The sequence below is a fragment of the Ursus americanus genome, chromosome 16, assembly GCF_024610735.1.
Source record: "Ursus americanus isolate L20-20 chromosome 16, mUrsAme1.1.p, whole genome shotgun sequence".
In the NCBI taxonomy this organism is placed as follows: domain Eukaryota; kingdom Metazoa; phylum Chordata; class Mammalia; order Carnivora; family Ursidae; genus Ursus; species Ursus americanus.
In genome coordinates, this window is record NC_142142.1 from 31006357 (window position 1) to 31026599 (window position 20243).

The 20243-nt window shown below is 43.3% G+C and overlaps 2 protein-coding genes across 2 annotated transcripts in view; both read right to left on the minus strand.

Annotated features, from left to right (window-relative positions):
- Positions 1-5436, minus strand: part of PANX1 (pannexin 1) — a 45385-nt gene extending 39949 nt beyond the window's left edge. Inside the window, exon 1 of the mRNA XM_045790776.2 lies at positions 4948-5436. Coding sequence (XP_045646732.1) covers positions 4948-5128 — 181 coding nt within the window. The 5' untranslated portion in view covers positions 5129-5436. The remainder of the gene's footprint in view (positions 1-4947) is intronic.
- A 3616-nt stretch (positions 5437-9052) lies between these two features.
- HEPHL1 (hephaestin like 1) overlaps positions 9053-20243 on the minus strand; it is an 86753-nt gene continuing 75562 nt past the window's right edge. Inside the window, exons 16-20 of the mRNA XM_045790844.2 lie at positions 19069-19291; positions 17649-17788; positions 11650-11812; positions 11110-11181; positions 9053-11015 (exon numbers count right to left, since the gene is read on the minus strand). Coding sequence (XP_045646800.1) covers positions 10813-11015; positions 11110-11181; positions 11650-11812; positions 17649-17788; positions 19069-19291 — 801 coding nt within the window. The 3' untranslated portion in view covers positions 9053-10812. The remainder of the gene's footprint in view (positions 11016-11109; positions 11182-11649; positions 11813-17648; positions 17789-19068; positions 19292-20243) is intronic.

Here is a 20243-nt window from a genome sequence, read left to right on the forward strand (position 1 = left end):
GGAAGGAATCCATGACCGGATATAACTTGTGTTCTTAAATGCCATGGGTAGCCCAGTGACTGGAAAGTCTCCCTCTCCATACCAGGAACCCCTTGCCTCTAGCTGGTGAATTCCAGGCACTGGGTGGGACCTGGCAACTGCAACTCTGGGCTGACCTTAGCATCTGGACCTGGCTTCCCTTCTTCCATGTGTCCCCTTTCCCGGAAGGCCCCTGCTCCCCCTCAGACCAGCCACAGTCTAAGGGAGGACTCCAGAGAGTCCTCACTGTGCTCCAGCATCTCCTTCACCATATTTTTATTGACCACTTGTTGTGGACAAGACAGGAGGCAAGGCAAGGGGAGAGAAAAAAGGAGGGCTGGTAAAACAGAGCGACAGTTCCCCCTTCTCTGGCTTCCATCCCAGTCTTCCTAGTCCAGTCATGATGACATTGAAACTTCTGCTGTGTGCCAGTTAATGCAAAATTGAGTGGTTGTTTTTTTCTCCATACCCAACTTGCCCTCTGGGGAGCCGGGACTGGAGTGTTTTAGACAAGCTGAGTAGAAGTATTAGGCCTCACCACACCAGACTCATATTTTAATTCTTACATCAGTTCAAGTCAGTGCCTCATTTTCCAAAAGCCTTCCAAATGCTCCCAGCAACAACTCAGGGGTTAAGAAAGTCTCCCAGCAACTCCCTCCAGAATGCTTCTGCTTGTAATTCTCCCCATCACAGGGCAGTCAGGATCAATAGGCAGTCCCAGCCCGAGGCTGCTGCAAAGGCTACCAGAGTTCCCTTGACTCTGACCATGGCACCAGCCCCTCTCTGCTCTTCTGCACCGCATTACTTCCACGATGACCCGCAGCCTGTGGGCAGACAGCAAGGCAGAGTCCCTTTTTGCTCCCCACCCCCACAGCACTCCTCCCCAGTGCAGGCCGCCCCACACCAGCACCCACCATGCCGGGCCATGTCTGCTGCTGCGGGAGGTGTGGGGGCCAGAATCTCTGTGGCATGTACTCTGCCTGCAGCCCCCCATGCCAGCACTCAGGGGGGCCTAAATAACGCTCCTCCCCTCCCCACCTGCGGGTCTCTGTGGCCTGTGCAGGGTCTGTCCCTCTTTTCTAAGAGAAGCCCAGTGGGCTGAACCAGTGAGAAAATGGGCCAAAGACTAAGGAGCAGCCTTTAATATAAAGCCCAGTAGGTTTTATCACAAGGACATTCTCCAATCTTCCACACTCTGCTTCTGTACATGTATACTTTTTTAATTCTAAAAAATCTGTGCAAATTTTCAGATTTAGAACCTCTTCTTTAAAATAAAATGTTTCCTTAAATTAAAAATTGTCACCCAGTTACAACTTGGACCCTATTTTATAGAATACTAGTTAATGGAAAGTTTAGTTTTCAGAAACTGGAAAACAAAATGTATTTGATGCTTAAGAGGATTTTAGAACACGATCAATGAATTTTTATGTATCAATGTAAGAGGAAGAGAAGAAAATTGGTATCGGTAGCCATTAAAGGTGATTTTCAATGAATTTTTATGTATCAATGTAAGAGGAAGTGAAGAAAATTGGTATCGGTAGCCATTAAAGGTGATTTTCACATTTTATATACACACACCAACACCAATGGGAAAACAGTGAGATTTACTGCATCCTCTTCCCTATCAGCCCCTCTGGACTGACCTGACCCCCACTTTCCCACTTCTCCACATGACTGTGCCTGCCCCTAAATCTCCCACAGCCACACAGCACCCCACACCTCCCTGCTTCAGCTCGCACTGCTCCACACATCTGGAACCCTTCTTCAGAGTTCAGTTGCAACTCTTCCCCGCCCTGAGCCTGTGGCTGTTACCCTGAGTCAGAAGCAATCCCTTCCTCCGCTTTCCACTGCATGGGCTGCACACCTCTGACACCACCCAGATGCCACGAGTCCTGTATGAGGAGGTTATGACCATCTTCTCTGCTCAGCCATCTTCCAAGGGGCAGGTCCTATGTCTTACAAGAGTCTGACGCCCCGCTGTCAAGAACAGCATCGTGCACACCGGGCTCAATAAATGTCTGATGATGCCAAAACCTACCTTTCATCCACTCAACCAACATTATAGACGGGTTTCCACGTGCCGTATAAGACACCAGCTTCTAGTGATCAACAGAAGATGGAATATCTCACAATTAAGGGGGCACGTGAACAAGTTACAATGCCACGTGCAAAGTACAACAATGAAAGAACATTCCAGGCACCAGCAAGGTGGGCAGTACTTCTCCCGAGAGGCTGCATGAAGTCATGTTTTAAGTGTGCAGGCCCATCTCGCACTGGTTCTGGGGCAGTGCTCATGTGAAGTGGTGGGTGCCTGCTCCATTTAAATCACTCCTCTCTCTCTTCGTTATCGTTCTCCTCAATCACTCTGCTTGTTTGTGCTTTCACACAAAAGCTGGCACTGCACCAAATTCAATGCTGCCTAACATGACTACGTTGTACGGACTCCATGCATTAACGTATGTACCTCTCTTCTCCTCCCCAGTGTCTTTCTTTCTGGCATTATCTAACGAGTACTCAACCTGACAGGTCTTCCCCCAGGCAGCTGGGTCATCCCACATGCCTGCCCTCCCCTTGGAAGTCCTGAAGCACCTGAGAAGATGGCAAGTCTGCTCCACAGCATCATCCAAGTCCCTGCCAACCTTCACTTGCTTGGTGCTCAGAGCTTGACACCATCTTGTCACTGAGCCACATGCTGCTGAATGTCACCTGTCAGCACGTCTGTCCCAGCGCCCAGATGGGTGGTAAACTCTTGCAGGGCGGGAAGAAGACCATGCCTCAAACTCAACACACAGCAGTGCTCTGCACACAGCATAAGCTCAGCCTCCTGCTGGATAAAGCCATTCCCAATGCCAATCAAATGCCTCTCCGGCAGCCCATCAACTTGAATGTATCAAGAGTGTTTCTGCCTTCAGAATCCCTCTACTATATGGGGTAGACATTAAGTTTGATCACGGAGGGTAACCAGCTCCCTCCTCCTGGCATCAGATGCCCAAGACTGCTGCTTCTTCATAATGGGACCGTGCCTCATTTATTCCTGGGCCCTCGGTGCCTAGCCCTGGCTCCAGCCCACAGCTGGTACTCAAAGAACATCTCCTGAAGGGACAGATTATCTCCAGGACCCAAGCTACTTGGTGGTTTTCCTTTCTACTGCAAGTCCCAACTCCTGGTCATCTGGAAGGCAGAAGGAAACCCCATGACTCTGCCTGCCCAAAGACAAATAACTGATCACTTGTTTTCCACAATGAATTTGGCAACTTCCTGCCAAGTTGAACAACTCAGTGATGTAGATCACAAAACCAATTCCACCATAATCCTTTTCTAACCAAGTCCTCCTGCAACTTCACTATTCCTATCAAGAATACCACTCTTGGGGCGCCTAGGTGGCTCAGGCCTCTGACTCTTGATTTCGACTCAGGTCACGATCGCAGGGTCATGAAATCGAGCTCTGTGCTCAGTGGGGAGCCAGGGAACCCACCTGAGAGTGTCTCTCCCTCTGCTCCCCCCCCCCGCCCCACACGCCCTCTCACTCTCTAAATAAATAAATCTTAAAAAAAAAAAAGACCACCACCATACTCCAATCACTCAGGTCTGCAGCCTTTCCAACAACTCTGGTCAGTATCTGCCCTTCAAGACCTATTAAAAACTAGGTACCCAAACACTGCTATTGCTCCTTGATCTCTTAGAAGTCATCCCTTCCCATCCTTTCCCTTCAATCTTGGCCCCACCCATGCACAAGACCTCAGTTAATGCCCCGTCGTCTAGTTATCTGACCTCCCTAGCTCCAATTTCCCTCCTTAACCCTAGACCCTACATGCTACCATTAGGCTTATTAAGTACTGTTTTCAACTGGTCTATCCTCTGCTCAAACAATAACTTTGCACTTTTAAAACCAGCAAGTCTATACTCCTCTGTTCTAAGGCATCTAGACCCATATTCGTGCTCATATCCCAAGAACTGTGACTAAGTCTCCTGCCTCAGCTGGGACAGTCACTCTCTCTCTCCTTCCAGGAACATGTAACATTCTCTGCGATCTCAAAATCTTAGCAAAGGTCTCACCTCTGCTAATCCAAATCCCACCCATGCTCCAGGGCTCAGGGCCAGCACAATTTCTCATGTGAGATTCCCCAAGGTCCAGCCCCACCGGCCTCTCTTCTGTCACACTGAACAGTCTCTAGCTGTCATACACTGCCTTCCTGTTGACTCATAAGCATCCTCTCCTATGCTGTAAGTCAGAACAGCTGATGAGGAAGACCACAGTTTTATTAACCACATGACCCTGCCCCAAACACTTTCGCATCTCAGAAGTGTTATTATGAGTAAACGACAGTCTACATGAAGGGGACTTGTTCATCCCACATTCATAACAAGGTTGTCCGGGTGGAGGATTCTGGTATCCCTCTATCTGCCAAGTGCAATCATTTCCCATCATTCAGAACCCGGCAGAGCTAAAGTCTCGGTATCAACTCAATGTTAGGTAATGAAGGGAGAACACACATTTCATGGAGTACTTTTCTTCACATCCTCTATTCAGCCACTCAGGAACTTCTCTGTAGATAATTACAAAAATGTAGGGATGGGGGGAAGGGAACAGAAGACCGCTGTTTTCGACAAGTCTGATGGCAAGGGCGCCGGTCCTAAGGACAGGACAGGCATGCTAAGCCACACTCAGGATCAGTGGGGAGCAGACAGAAGAACTGAGAAGCAGGGACGCAAGCAGGATCCACAGAGATATACAATGAACCACGTGGGCAAAGAATACTTCAGGCCATAAAACTGGGGCTCCCTTTCTTTCGTTCACGCCCATCGCAGCTGAGAGGGATTCCGGGGGCAAGCAGTAAAATCACTTCCTCCCCAGACCCCGACACCTACCTCGGCTAACGGCGGCTCAGGCCAGCCGGCCCCACCCCGCCCCTCCGGCCCGGGACTTACCGATCGAGATCTCCTGCGCGAATGCCAGCGAGATGAGCAGCAGGGGCAGACCCACGGCGATGCACGTGACCATCTTATCCACGGCCAGCTCCAGCCGCAGCCCTTTGAACTTGGGCTCCGTGGGCTCCTTCAGCAAGAAGTCCGAGAACACGTACTCGGTGGCCAGGTGGGCGATAGCCATGGCTGCGGCGCGCCGGGTTCAGCCCGACAGGCCCAGGAGGGCAGGCCCGGGTACGGCCGGCGTAGGGAGGGCTGCGCGGCGCCTTCGCCGTCACCTGCCGCGCCCGCGGCTTTCGCTTTCCTTTTCCCCTTTCCCCGGTTGCTCACGCATCCCACCAGCCTTTGTGCGTCCGGGCTCCCGGCTGCCGGCTCGCCACAGCGCCGCCGCCGCTCCCGCCGCGCGCCAGGGCGCAGGAGCTCTCGCGCTCGCTCCTCCGCCGCCGGCTGGGCGCAAGCCCGCCCCCGCGCGCTCGCTCGTACAGGTCCCTGGGATGCGCGCGCCGCCCGCGCTCCGCGCCTCGCCCGCGTCCGCAGGCGCGAGAACCAGCCGCTCCCGCGACCCCTCCGCCCAGCCCCGGGGCCCGAAGCCGCCCCCGGCCGGCCCGCGCGCTCCGCTCGCCTGGGCGCGCTCTTCCGGAACCCTGGGCGAGCCGGAGAAGCCGGGCGCGTGGAGCTGCCGGAAACCGCGGTGACGCGGGCGGGGTGGGCGCGGCAGCTTGCAGGGACCCCGGGATCCACCTCCGCAGAGGGATCTTCGCGCCCAGCGGTACCTCGGCTTACTCGCGCCCGCCTTGGCCTCAGCATCCCCGGTTCCTAGACCGGGATTTTTGAAATCATTTCTGAAAGGACCTCTCACCCTGTAGACAGGATGGTCCCCCTTTACGCCCCACTCCTAACAGTTGTACACTGTGGAATCAGCTTCAGAGGAGCTGTGAACGCCTCAAAGGGCAACGGCTGCCATAAAACCCAGTCGAATGGTGTAGGAGAGGGGACTCTGGACCCTTCCAGGAGCTTGCATGAGTGGAGGCGCGAGGTCTGTGGGGAGCCCTGCGTGCTCCAGAGTCTTACACTTCAATTAAAACTGCCCCATGCGCGCTTTTCTTCCAGGCTTTCCAGTTGGCCGAGCCTTGGTGCGGGAGCGGGCCGGGCTGCCCGCGGGTGGGTGGGATTGGGGGCTGGGGACAGCTGCTTCTGAACCACTCACAGGAAGTGGAGCAGGAGAAACGGGAGGAGATGCTCTACCCAGCCACATTTGCCGCTGACAGGAACTTTATACAGGAGTGCTCCTTGGGCTGGGCTGCCTACTCTGCCCTTTGTACCTGGGCGGGCCCAGGCAAGCCTTCTCCATCTGCCCTCTGAGTTCCTCGGGCATATCTCCACCGTGACCTGTCCTCTGAACACTCATCCCACAGTGTACACAGCTCTGCACTGGGATGGCTCACGGGACTTCGGACTCATAATGGCCAGGACTGCAATCATCTTCCTCTCCAGCTGAACTCCAGTCTTCCCTATCTGGCTGAATGCACCACCATCCACCCAAACACCCAAGCCAGAAGCCTCCGTCCAGCACCATCTTTAGCGCTTCCATTTCTCCCAGCTGCCATAACCAATTTCCAAGTTCACTTGCTCCTCTCTTCTAAATATACAAAATCTGATGGTTGATCAGATTACATTAATATTATTACATTAATATTAATAAAAATCCAGCTTATTCGTATCTCCTTAATGTTTACCTCGTATCCTTTTTTTCTGTTCTAGGATCCCATCTAGGATGCCACATTGTGCTTAGTTGTTATTTCTCCCAAGCTCCTCTTAGGTGAGACAGTTTCTTAGACTTTCCTTATTTTTGATGACGTTGCTCGTTTTTCTCATTGTAAAGTGCATTTAGGGATTGAATAATACATGCTCTTCCCATGTGCTCCCTGCCCCAACCCCTGTTCCAGTGTCATTTATTAGAAGGACTCCAAAGCAGCTGTGGACCTCACAGCTACTGTCCCAGAATCTGTTGTTTGTTTCAGACCCTTGACATTTGATATTTGAATATGAGACTTTTTGCAACTAGAATAGTCAAGCTTACCACATTTTCTGTTATGTTTATTCATTCATTCAAGTAATATTTGCACAACAACTATTATATATCTGCACTGTGTTCTGTGCTGGGGATGCAGCGATGAGCAAAAAAAGGTCAGGGGTCTTTGCTTCCATGAAGCCTACACTGCAGTCAAAGAGGCAGAAGAAAATTAAAAAATAAAAAAATAAAATGGTCATGTCCTGTAATAAATGCTGCAAAGGAGAACAGTGCAGATAGGAAATAACAAGAGGAGGGATCTGCTTTAGAGAGAGCAGTCTGGAGAGCTCACAGATGAGCTAGGAAAGGTAGGAAGCAGGATGAGAGTGCTGGAGAGGAAGAGTACTCCAGGCATAGAAAGCAGCATGTGTGAAGGTCCTGAGGCAGAAAAGAACTAGCAGGGCACAAGAACTAATCAAAGCTAGAGCAGAGAAGAGTTGGAGATGAAATGAGAAAGGTGGGCATGGGCCAAACCAGGCTGGGCCCAAGACCAAGGTAAGGAGTTTGGATATAATTAAAAGTGAAATGGATGAAATAACGTACGGAGAGAGCTGTAACAAAATGACCGCAAACTTGATGGCTCCCGTGTATTCTCTAACAGTTCTGGAACTCTTAAATCCAAAATCATGTTCACTGGACTACAAGATGCTGGCAGGGCCAAGCTCCATCTGGAGACTCTGAAGGAGAACCTGTTCCTTTGCCTTTTCCAGGTTCTAGAGCCACATTCCCTAGCTTGTGACCCCTTCCTCCATCTCCAAAGCCAGTGGCATAATGTCCTCCTTCAGTTGTCACATGGCCTTCTATAGTCAAATCTCCCTCTGCCTCTCTTTGAGAAAGGCACTGTGACTTTTATTTATGGACAACCTGAGTAGTCCGTCTCAGGATCCTTTGCTTACTCATAAGTGCAAAGTCTTTTTTGCCATGTAAAATAACACAGGTTCAGGGATGAGGACACAAAATCTTTGGGGACATTATTCAGCCTACCCCAGAGGGCAAAAGAGAGAAGAGGCCCCGGTGTCATGCCAAGAGGCCCTGAGGCATGCCAACACTTAAGTTAGATGAGAGAGAAAGAACTAACAAGAGACTAAGAAGGAAGAGCAACCGAAGAAGAAGGAAGGCTGTCAAGGGGTCATGTTGAAGGGACGATGCGGTGTTTTGAAGGAAGGAGCTGTCAATTGTTGAGGACAGGTTGAGTGAGATCAAGATGGGGAAGAAGCCACTGGAAATGGCATCATGGTTGTTGATTTTGAACAGCAGACTGGGAGGTGGGAGCAAGGCACACTGGATTGGAAGTCACTGGAATGGGTTGAGGAATGCATGAGATGAGGGAGTACAGGTCGCAAGTTCTGCTATGAAGGGAGCAGAGAAACTGGGTTAGAGAGGGTTATGAGGTTAAGGACAACAGCCCTCTGTGGGTGCTGCTGATGACTTCATGCAGTAGAGAAAGCTGAACACTGAGGAAATGAAGTCCCTTGGAGAGCAAGAAGGGATAAAGTCCATGGGGCGCCTGGGTGGCACAGCAGTTGGGCGTCTGCCTTCGGCTCAGGGCGTGATCCCGGCGTTGTGGGATCGAGCCCCACATCAGGCTCCTCCACTATGAGCCTGCTTCTTCCTCTCTCACTCCCCCTGCTTGTGTTCCCTCTCTCGCTGGCTGTTCCTATCTCTGTCAAATAAATAAAATCTTTTTTTAAAAAAAAAGAAGGGATAAAGTCCAGAGCCAAGTAAGAAACCTGCCCTGCTAGAAAGCAGGGACACTTCTTCCATTGTAACAGGAGATGTATCTAAATGTAATTGATTTCCTTAAAGGACTGAGGCAGAGAAAGAAGTATGGTACATTAGAGGAAACAATGTTTGAGGAGAGTCATATGCTTTGGGAGATGTATTGTTATTTTGTTTCATTTCCTTTAGCAGGTATAACTTGGATAGTTGCTAAATAACTAAAAGACAGTTCTCCTTTAACCAACCCCCTGCCCTAGGTCTAGTGATCAGGTCCTAGTTAGTGGGAAAAAATGCAAATAGCCATTTTATAATCTTTGAAACTTTATTAAAAAGAGAAATGGTGTAATCAAACTACTTTATGGTTTCATTTTCATTAAAAAAAATAGACTAAGAGAAAAGAAAAAAACTAAATTTGTTGTCTAGGTGAGTTATAAATAAGGCATTTATCATGATTATTACTATGAAATTATACAGCCTACACATGTATGAAAACCGTAGAGCACATACTACAAAATCACATTATCAGTGGCTAGCAGGCTGGAATTCAAAATCCTTTGGGTACACTGTTCCATATGACATTCAAGCAAACTAAGAACAGAACTATTAGCATTCGCATCCTGTTTTATGTAAGACTACAACTTCTATCAAATTACCCACTTCCCCTCACCAAGATGAAGATGAGAAAGTATGAAATATCCCTCCACCAGAGTATTTTTTTAGGTCCTACTTGTTCATCTGGACATCCTGTTATCTGCTAAGGCAGATGTACTGATATCACTCATCTGGCATTGACATTGGCATCGCAGGCATCTTGCCCTGAGTTAAGGGCAATTTCTCAGTCTAGTAAAAAGCAAAGTTGCTTTTATCAATCTTAACCTAACACTTAGGCATGTATACAGAGAGTATGGATCGCCTTGTAATGGGTTCAGTTTAGTTGTCCGATACTTTAGTTTTACATTTGAGCCTTGAAAACTGTAATGCATATCTTCAAAGCCGATTTAATGATTTAAAAACTTGCCACTGGGACTCTCTTTTTTCTAGCCTTTTTTTCCCCCTCCTCCCACAAAGGTCTGTCTTTAAGAAGCATGGAATCAAGAATTTTGTGAGAGCTCTTCTCTCCACCGGTCAGCTGAACTGATGAATTCTCAAATGACGAGACTGTTTTTATTTCCTAGAAGATGCAGACTTGGAATGATCCCGCTAGGTGAATGAAAAATCAGACTCAAGGCTCAAGTCAGATTCGCCTTCTGCAAAACTTCCATTCCACACAGAAGCTCACTCTAAACTTCTAGGGAGTCTCTGCCTCACACTGGGAGAATCTCTCCTGCTCTTCCGGCCCTCCACATTCTAAAATACAAATTCTCTAGATGATTTTTGAAATAAAAAAAAAAAAACGTTGCCATGGAAACATTGTAAAAACATATAACATGAAGTGAGTTGTAAACATTAAAATATCTCTACAGGTTTGCATTAAAACAGCAGCAATTTTTTTTTTAAATGCTGGTAACTTTGCCTCTGTAGCAAACAGTGCCCAGGCTATTTATATTAGAGTGAAAAGGCCAGGAGAGCTGGATAAAGCCTCCAAAAACTTCATTTGGTCAAATTCTATCAGCAGATACTGAGTTAGACATTTCCATGAACTCCTCAGAAAGTTATTTTCCCTGGAACGACTAAGGGAAACATCTTATATAACAGTGTTGAAAAATCAGTGCCTTTCCAGTTAGGTGTCTGAGGCAGCATAACTCCCAATGTCGTCCATCTGGAAACTTGGATGGTTAGCTGAGGAAGCACCGTCTAATCTAAGAATTACAAAAAATGGAAAACAAAGATATCTTTCAGAGGGTTTCCCCCACTTCAGCAAATTCGTTCAGAGAACAGACTGTGTTTTCTGAGTCACACCTGTTCTTCTTTCCGTATTTTATACCTGAGGATTATTCACAGCCCATTAAAAAATAAATAAGTAAAAGCAAAATGGCTTTGATTGTGTTCCGGAGGATCAGAGCCTGATCCAGGATATAATGTAAACCTTTCTTGATGAACGATGCCTTGTCCAGTTTCCCTGAGGAAGACCAGCTGGTTCACAGAGCATCCGTGGGGAGTGCACAGGACTGGACTTCCCGATATGCAACTTGCTTCCTTGCAGACTGCAGTCTGAGGGAGAGAATCACTGTGGAGATCAGGAGGAGGAGTCCAATGATGAAGAGGATGACCAAGGCTGCTTTGGCTCCACTAGGACCCAGATTCTGGCCAAAGAAATAGAGCTGCTCCTTGCCAGATTCTTCTGTGAAAAGAAAAGTGAGGTGTCAGCCCTCTGCCTTTCCCTAGGGAGTGAACGCTGACCATTCATGTGCGGGATTCAGGGAGGGTATCGTTACCATTGGAGGGCACTGTGGTTGGGCGGGATGCTCCTCCAGATGGAGACTTGGTGGAGTAAGGGATCCTGTTGTCTGGACAAAGATAACAAGTTGATTGTTTTATAAACAACAGAAGTAGATTCTTTTCATGACATGAGTTATTTCAAGAGTTATGTCATTTTACCAATGAGGACTTTATCCCATTTGTATCTGCAGGGCTTTCTTAAATTCTCAGTATTCTACTTCCTACCCATAAACATGCTGTCCTTACCCCATCTACCTTTTAAGCTTTTGCTCACCCGTTATGATCCATCTGAAGCAATCTAGCCTCTAGAATGTTTGCTCAGATCCCCACACTGTTAACCATTACCTCCTACTGCTGTCACTGAGCCCTGTACTCTGCACTCTATGTTGGCATGTATCATATTCTATTTTAGTTATTATTTATATGTCTGTCTCTCTTACTTGACTCTGAGTCCTTGGGGGCTCTCGAGCCCCTTATTTTCAGGGCCTAGAAGAAACCTGGTGTTATCATCCATCATCACTGACAGAGAACAGTACCTATGTTCCGAAGGACTGTGTAGGTTGTCTCCATGCCAGCATGGATGTGGTCAGACACATGACAGTGTAATAGCCATGTCCCTGGGTGATCTGCAAACAGCTCAATGGTTTGGAATGTCCCAGGAAAGAGATCATACACATCTTCTCGGTAAGATTTATCTATCTGCAGAAAGAAGGTAATAAAGATAAGAGCAGAAATCAATAAAATTGAAAATAGAAAAATAATAGAGATGAATCAAAGAAAGCAAAAGCTGATTCTTTGAACAGGTCAATAAGATTGATAAACCTCGTGATAACCATCCTTCACAATGGCCCCCAATGACCCCTGCCTCCTGCTATTCATAACCTTCATAGTCCCCTTCCACATTGTATGAGAGTTGGTCTATGAGACCAATAGCATATGGAAGAAGTGATGGCATTCTACTTCCAAAAGACTTAGATTCTCTCTTGCTCTCTTCTCTTATATCACTCACCCTGGGGGAAGTCAGATCCCATGCCATACCCATGTGGTGAAAAACTGAAGCTTTCAGTCAATAGCCCTGTGAGAGAGTTTGGATGTGGATTCTCCAGTCCTAGTCAAATCTGATGACTGCAGCTCCAGCTGACATCTTGATTATAGCCTCATGAGAAATGCTGGGTCAGAACCAACTAGCTAAACTACTCCCAGATTTCTGACCCAGAAAAATTGCGAGTTAGTATTTGTTGTTTTAGGCCACTAAGTTTTGGAGTAATTTGTTATAAAAACAATAAATAACTAATAGAAACCCCTAGACAAACAGATCAAGAAAAAAAAAAGACACAAATTACAAATAGTAGGAATGAAAGAGGGGACATCACTAAGACCTTATAGACATTGAAAAGGATAATAAAGGAATATTATGAATAACTGTCTGTGAATTCTACAACTTAGATGGTATGGATAAATTCCTTAAGATGAAAACTACCTAAGATCATTATTCAGATTATCTATTAAAGAAACTGCAATTACATTAAGACTTTCCAATAAATTAAAACTCCAGGTCCAGATGACTTCATTAGCAAATTCTACCAACATTTAAAGAAGAAATAATACCAATACTAAACAAACCCTGCCAGAAAATAGAAGAGGACAGACCACTCCCAACTCATTTTATAAAGCCAGCATTACCCTGATACCTAATACTTTACCGGTACATTACCTTAATACTTAATGAGAAGAGAAAGCTACAACAAATATCCTTCATGAACATAAATGTAAAATCCTTTAAAAAATACTAGAAAATTGAATCCAACAATATATAAAAAGGATAATGCATTGTGACAAAGAATGATTGATCCTGAGATTGAAAACTGGTCCAATATTTGAAAATCAATCTATGTAAATCACCAGTATACTAAAGAAAATCATCCACAAACTAAAGAAGAAAAATGTGATCATCTCAAGAGATGCAGAAAAACATTTGATAGAATTTAACATCTATTCATGAAAAAAAAAATCAGCAAACTAAAAATAGAAACTTCTTCCACTTATTAATAGGAACTACAAAAAACCTACAGCTAACTTTATATTCAGCGATGAACAACTGAGCACATCCCCTCCAAGACTACTGCAAGGATATTCCCTTTCACCATTCAGATTCAACATTATACTAGAGGTCCTAGCCTGTGCAATAAGGCAAGAAAAGAAATAAAAGGCATACAGATTGAATAAAGAAATAAAACCAACTCAATTCACAGAAAAGAAGATTGTCAATGCAGGAAACATCACCCCAAAATCTACAAAAAAAGCTACTATAACTATTTAACAAAGTTATAGCATTCAAGGTCAATTATACAAAATCAATTATATTTCTATATATTGGCAATGAACAATTAGAAATTGAAATAAAGACAATACAACTTACACTATCACCAAAACCTATGATATTACTTAGGTAATAATCCAACAAAATATATGCAAGATCTGTATGCTGAGATGGAAAAACATTCCATGCTCATGGATTGGAATAATAAACATTGTTAAAATGTCTATGCTACCAAGAGCAATCTAGACATTTAATGTAATCCCTATCAAAATACCATTGACATTTTTCACAGAGCTGGAATAAACAATCCTAAAATTTGTATGGAACCAGAAAAAACCCTGAATTGCCAGGGGAATGCTGAAAAAGAAAACCAAAGCTGGGGGCCCACACAATGCCTGACTTCAAGCTATATTACAAAGCTGTGATCATCAAGACAGCATGGTACTGGCACAAAAATAGACACATAGATCAATGGAACAGAATAGAAAGCCCAGAAATGGACCCTCAACTCTATGGTCAACTAATCTTTGACAAAGCAGGAAAGAATATCCAATGGAAAAAAGACAGTCTCTTCAATAAATAGTGCTGGTAAAACTGGACAGCCACATGCAGAAGAATGAGACTGGACCATTCTCTTATACCATACACAAAGATAAACTCAAAATGGATGAAAGACCTAAATGTGAGACAGGAATCCTAGAGGAGAACACAGGCAGTAACCTCTTTGACCTTGGCCACAGCAACTTCTTGTGAGACATGTCTCTAAAGGCAAAGGAAACAAAGGCAAAAATGAACTATCAGGACTTCATCAAGATAAAAAGCTTCTGCACAGCAAACAGTCAACAAAACTAAAAGGCAACCTACAGAATGGGAGAACATATTTACAAATGACATAACAGATAAAGGGCTGGTATCCAAGATCTATAAAGAACTTATCAAACTCCACACCCAAAAAACAAATAATCCAGTCAAGAAATGGGCAGAAGACACGAAGAGTCACTTCCTTGAAGAAGACATACAAATGACCAACAGACACATGAAAAAATGCTCCATATTACTTATAATCAGGGAAATTCAAATTAAAACCACAATGAGATACTTCCTTACACCAGTTAGAATGGCTAAAATTAACAAGATAGGGAACAACAAATGTTGGCGAGAATGTGGAGAAAGGGGAACACTTACATTGTTGGTGGGAAAGCAAGGGGCATTTATCCCAAAGATACAAATGTAGTGAAAAGAAGGGGCACCTGTACCCCAATGTTCATAGAGAAATGTCCACAATAGCCAAACAGTGGAAGGAACTGAGATGTCCTTCAACAGATGAATGGATAAAGAAGATGTGGTTCATATATATACAGTGGAATATTACTCAGCCATCAAAAAATGAAATCTTACCATTTGCAATGACATGGATGGAACTAGAGGGTATTATGCTAAGTGAAATAAGTCAATGAGAGAAAGGCAGTTATGATTTCACTCATATGTGGAATTTAAGAAACAACAGAGAATCACAGGGGAAGAGAGGGGAAAAATAAGACAAAATCAGAGAGGGAGACAAACCATGAGAGACTCTTAACACTAGGAAACAAACTGAGGGTTGCTGGAGGGGAGAAGGGTGGGGGGATGGGGTAACTGGGTGATGGACATTAAGATCTAGAATAGCTAAAACAATCACCACCAGATTTTAAGACTTACTATCACATTAAAGTAATCAAGACAGGATGGTATTCAAGAAAGGACAGATACATAGATCAATATAACAGAACAGACATCCCAGAAATGGCCCCACATATATACGATCGATATGATTTTGACACAACAGGAGTAAGGGTAGCCTTTTCAATAATGGTGATGGAATGACTGCATCCATATGCAAAAAATGGATGTTAAATTAAGTTAAAATGGATCAGAGGCCTAAATTAACACGTAAAGCTGTAAAAGAGCTCAAAGAAAATCCTTGTGATCTTGAGTTAGGCAAAGATTTCTCAGATATGACACCAAAAGCATGATGCAAAAAACAAAAAAATCATAAACTATAGGTCATCAGAATGAAGATTTTTCTGTTCTTTGAAAGATAACATTAAGGGAATAAAAGATAAGCCACAGACTGGGAGCAAATATTTGCAATCATGTAGCTGGTAAAGTATTTGAATGTAGAAAGCCCTCAAACTCAACAATATGGAAATGAACAACAAATTTTAAAATGGGCATAAAATTTGGACACTTCACCAAGATTTACAGATGGCAGATGGTAAACAAGCATATGAAAAGATACTCAATATCATTAGCCATTCGGAAAATGTAAATAAAAAACAATGAGGTACCATGACATACTTAATAGGGTGGCAAAGAAAAAATGAAATAAAAATGGAAGATACCAAGTGTTGACGTGGGTATGGACCAAGTGATGTTCTCATACCTTTCTGGTGGGAATGCAAAAGGGTACTGCCTCTGTGGAAAATATTTTGGCAGTTCTTATGAAGTTACATATACACTTATCACATGGTCTGGCAATGCAACTCCTAGGTATTTTCTCAAGGGAAATGAAAACTTACGTTCACAGGAAAATATGTACACAAATATTTACAAAGACTTTATTTGTAATAACCAAAACCCAGAAAGAACCCAAATGCCCCTTAATGGGAAAATGGAATAGCAAACTGCAATGCATTCATACACTGGAACACTACCCAACAATCGAATGGAACAAAGTACTGACAAACACAAGACGCACGCAATTCAAATGCCTATGCTAAGTGACACAAGCCAGTTTCAAAATGCTGTAGATGGTATGATTCCATGTATACGACATTTCAGGAAAGGCAAAGCTACAGAGACAGAAAATAATATCAATGGTTGCCAAAGGTTAAGCATGAAGAAGTAGCTGATTCTAGAAAGTGCAACAAGAACATTTGAGGGAGTGATGGAGATGTTAATCCGTATTGATTACAAATTAACATGCTTCCCCAAACAGAACTGTACGCTAAACAGAGGGACTTTTACTCAATATCAATTGTACTTAAAGTTTATATAATATGTATACAAAATAATTGCATAGGTGTATCGAACAATTTTTATAGTTTTATTAAATTTTATAAATTTTTAATTTATTTTAAAGATACTAAAAAAGCCAAGTTCTGAAAAGCAGCATAGCCATTTAATATGTAAAACTGTAATCATTGTAGGCTAATACTTGGCATCTTAAACTATGTTGAATAAATACACAGGGTGGAAATATTAGGCATTTTATTAAAGTTACTATTTATTGCTGTATAACTGGAAAAGGACCAGCGCAGATACTTCCACAGATTAGATGTAATTATTCTTTTCTATTCTTTTTCCTTATAAACTTCACCAAACACTTGGGATGATGGCCTATTTATTTATTTATGAAGACTAGATTTATTTATTTGGGAGAGAGCACAAGCAGGAGGAGGTGCAGAGGGAGAAGGAGAGGAAGAAGCAGACTCCCCGCTGAGCACAGAACCCGAAGCAGGGCTCGATATCAGGACCCCAAGATTGTGACCTGACCTGAAGTCAGACACTTAACTGACTGAGCTACCCAAGCACCCCCAGGATGATGGCCTATTTAGACCTTATCCCTGGGATTCTGATTCGTCAGAACTGGGGTGGGGCCTGGCAATCTGTTTCTTAAACAGCTCCCTGGATGATTCTATACAGCCAGTGCCACCGAGATGGAACAGCTTGATGCTAGACAGGCAGGCCACACATGGTCCAGCCAGCTCAGTAGGGCAAAAAAAGAAAAAGAAAAAAAGCAAGATAAAGCTTTGGAGCCCAAGCCAGAGCTTGAAGTATCTCCTTTACTGGGTAGCTGGATAGGACTATTCTGTTAGCTAATGACATAGAAAAGAAAGGAAATAGAAGGAAAGTAAAAGAAAAGGGGAAGGTTAAGGAAAAGGAACAAACCACTACAGGTGCTTTCATATATAGTACTAACAGCATAATCCAGAGTGGTAAAAATTATCCCCATACAACTGATAAGAAAACTCTCATCTTAGGCTTGGAGATTTTCTCACAAGCACAGCAAAACATACATGCATATTAACAAATACCTACCAGGGGAAAGGTATAATCACATTGTTCTGTTCCATCTTCTAATATGAACCTCACAAGCCATCTTTTTTCACAGTGAACATACATTGAACCTTTTAGTTCAAAAAGTTTTCCCCAAAGCATATTCCTTGTGCTTACTTTGAAAAGAAAGCTCTCAGCATGATAGTGGATGGTATGAATGTCCACTTCACTTCCTATTCCCAGCAGATACCAGTTTGTCATTGTAGCTTCATTCATGATAAGGCCATGGAGATTCCCAAAAATCTTTCCATTGATAGCTAAGAAGGTGAAAAGAAAATAGTCTTTGATTAGTCATCATTACTTAATCTGGTTTTAGAAATGGTTCAAGATCTTAAGGTTACCAATCTTTTCATCTGCCAGATAAATATGTAACCATCTTACTCATACCAATGTCCCCACCATTCTAGACCCAAAATCCAGGTCACTAAGAAATCCTTATAAAAAAGAGCCAGAAAAGAGAAGTCACAGTTTATTTTTTAAAAGCTACATCGTGGTACCAATGTGTGTTGTCTGTCTGCTTGCTGGTTTGGCACATTCTGTTTATGGAGTGGGTTACAGGCTCATTTCAGAAGCAGCTATTATTTATACGATTCTATAGATGAGTGAACTAAAGCACAGAGAATCAAGGTCGTATAAGTCAACAGTGAATGAATTAGAAGCTATTCCCTTAATACTTCCCTGAGATCTAGTTTGGGGCAAGTTCCTAAGGTTGGGTTTGGCTGAACTGCCAAAAGAAGGAAAGCTTCACATGGGCTGAGCCCATGCTGTCACAATGACCAAAGCAAACTCGAGCTGGGTTGACATGATGGGGACTCTCACCCTACTTTCTACTAACTTTTTATTCCGTGCATCACGCCACAACAAATAAGTTACATTTATTAAAAATAGAGAACATACTAAGAAACTTTGGGGAAATGGAAGCGAATTAGTAGCTGAATCAGAAATCAGCCTACATATTCTAATCAGTGTTAACATTAATTAACTTGTGAACTTGGGCAAGGCCTATCTTTTTGTATATTTTGGTGAGAAGTAGATTTTGGTGAGAGAGTATGGATGTGTCAATTAGAACATATTACTCCCACTTAAAAAAAAAAACTACCTTAAATTACATAGAATTTAAAAATAGCATAGACACATTAAAACAGAAAATTGGTGATGGTATTTCATGTCCCAGAATCAGTTAAACCAGGCCTTTAAATTTGATTAGCTAGATATTATGATGTATTCTTATAAAAATATATGCATAAGTGATAATTCATTTTTTAAGAATTACTTTACAGTCTTATAGTTTAGGGATCCCAGACTTCAGAGATAGAGCTCCCTACACAATTGAACCAAAGTTGCCCTGGATCTTGCTGGCAGCCAACCAATGGCTTAGTTCATTCCCTCTACAGGAAAGTTTTAGAGGACTTTCTTTAGTCCAGGTGCCCCTGGGAATGGGGAAGGGTTCAGAGAAGGAGGCTGGGGACCTCCTACAGTTATAGGAATTTCTATGAGCTTATATCAACAAGAGTCTTCTTTTTAACCTCTGATATACCATGCATTTTGTTGCTCTCTTCAAAATCGTCAGTGCGCTTAAAATGTCGTGGATCTTTATTGAGATATTTCTTAATATTGTCATCCAGATACCAGGATTCATTCTCATTAAATACCAAAAACAAGAGAACAAATTCATAATCAACGTCGCTTCTTCTTCCCTTCTCATTCAACACTCCTTCTCTGCAAATAATCAGAGGACCCATCAAACCGCTATATGTGTCCTGAAAGAAAAATAAACTGAATTAGAAGAGCCTTTAAATAATTTAACAATAAAGATTAAGTGCTTGTAAGAAAGTCATTGAGAAAAGACTGTTGACCAAAAAATAATAATTTTTTTAAAGATTTATTTATTTGTGAAGGGAGGGACAGGGGACGAGGAGGAGAGAGAATCTCAAGCAGACTCCATGCTGAATGTGGAGCCCCATGTGGGGTTCGATCTCATGACTCTGATATCACAACCTGAGCGGAAACCAAGAGTCAGCCATTTAACTGACTGTGCACCCAGGCCCCTACCACAAAATAATTATTAAGAAGCCCTGAAGATGTAGGAGTGTTCCTAAAAATGAGCTATAGCAACCTCTTTGAGGGCTGAATCAGTGTCCCACCCTCATCACTGAGTCAGAAATTGAGAGTTCAGGAGAAGGAAAGGTTTTGAGGGAAATAATAAAACCCACTTTAAAAACGCTCAGCAGATTGAACTGTTGCTGGAAGCACATCCAGATAGAGTATCTAAATAGGCAATTGGGAATGTGGGAGTTTTCCTTCAAAAGGAAGCTTAGGGCTGAATAATTTGACATGGAGTTCATCCAAATAGTTGGTAGTTTCAGTTAATATGTTTGGAGTGTGCTTTCTTTCCTGAGTCCAGATAGCAATGGTAATGCCTTTAAAAATGATAGGCTTCACACATCAAAAACCATGATATAAATTACATTGAAATATATTTTCATTTTATGATTATCTATTTACATATCCTCTTTTGCTTCCTGATATCTTGCAAGTTCTAAATTTGGTAAATGAAACATTGGGATTTTGGGTTTTTTAACCCATACTTTATTTTTTTTAAGTTTTTATATTTTAATTTAAATTCACTTAGCCAATATATAATACATCATTAGTTTTAGATATAGTGTTCAATGATTCATCAGTTGCATTTAACACCCAGTGCTCATCACA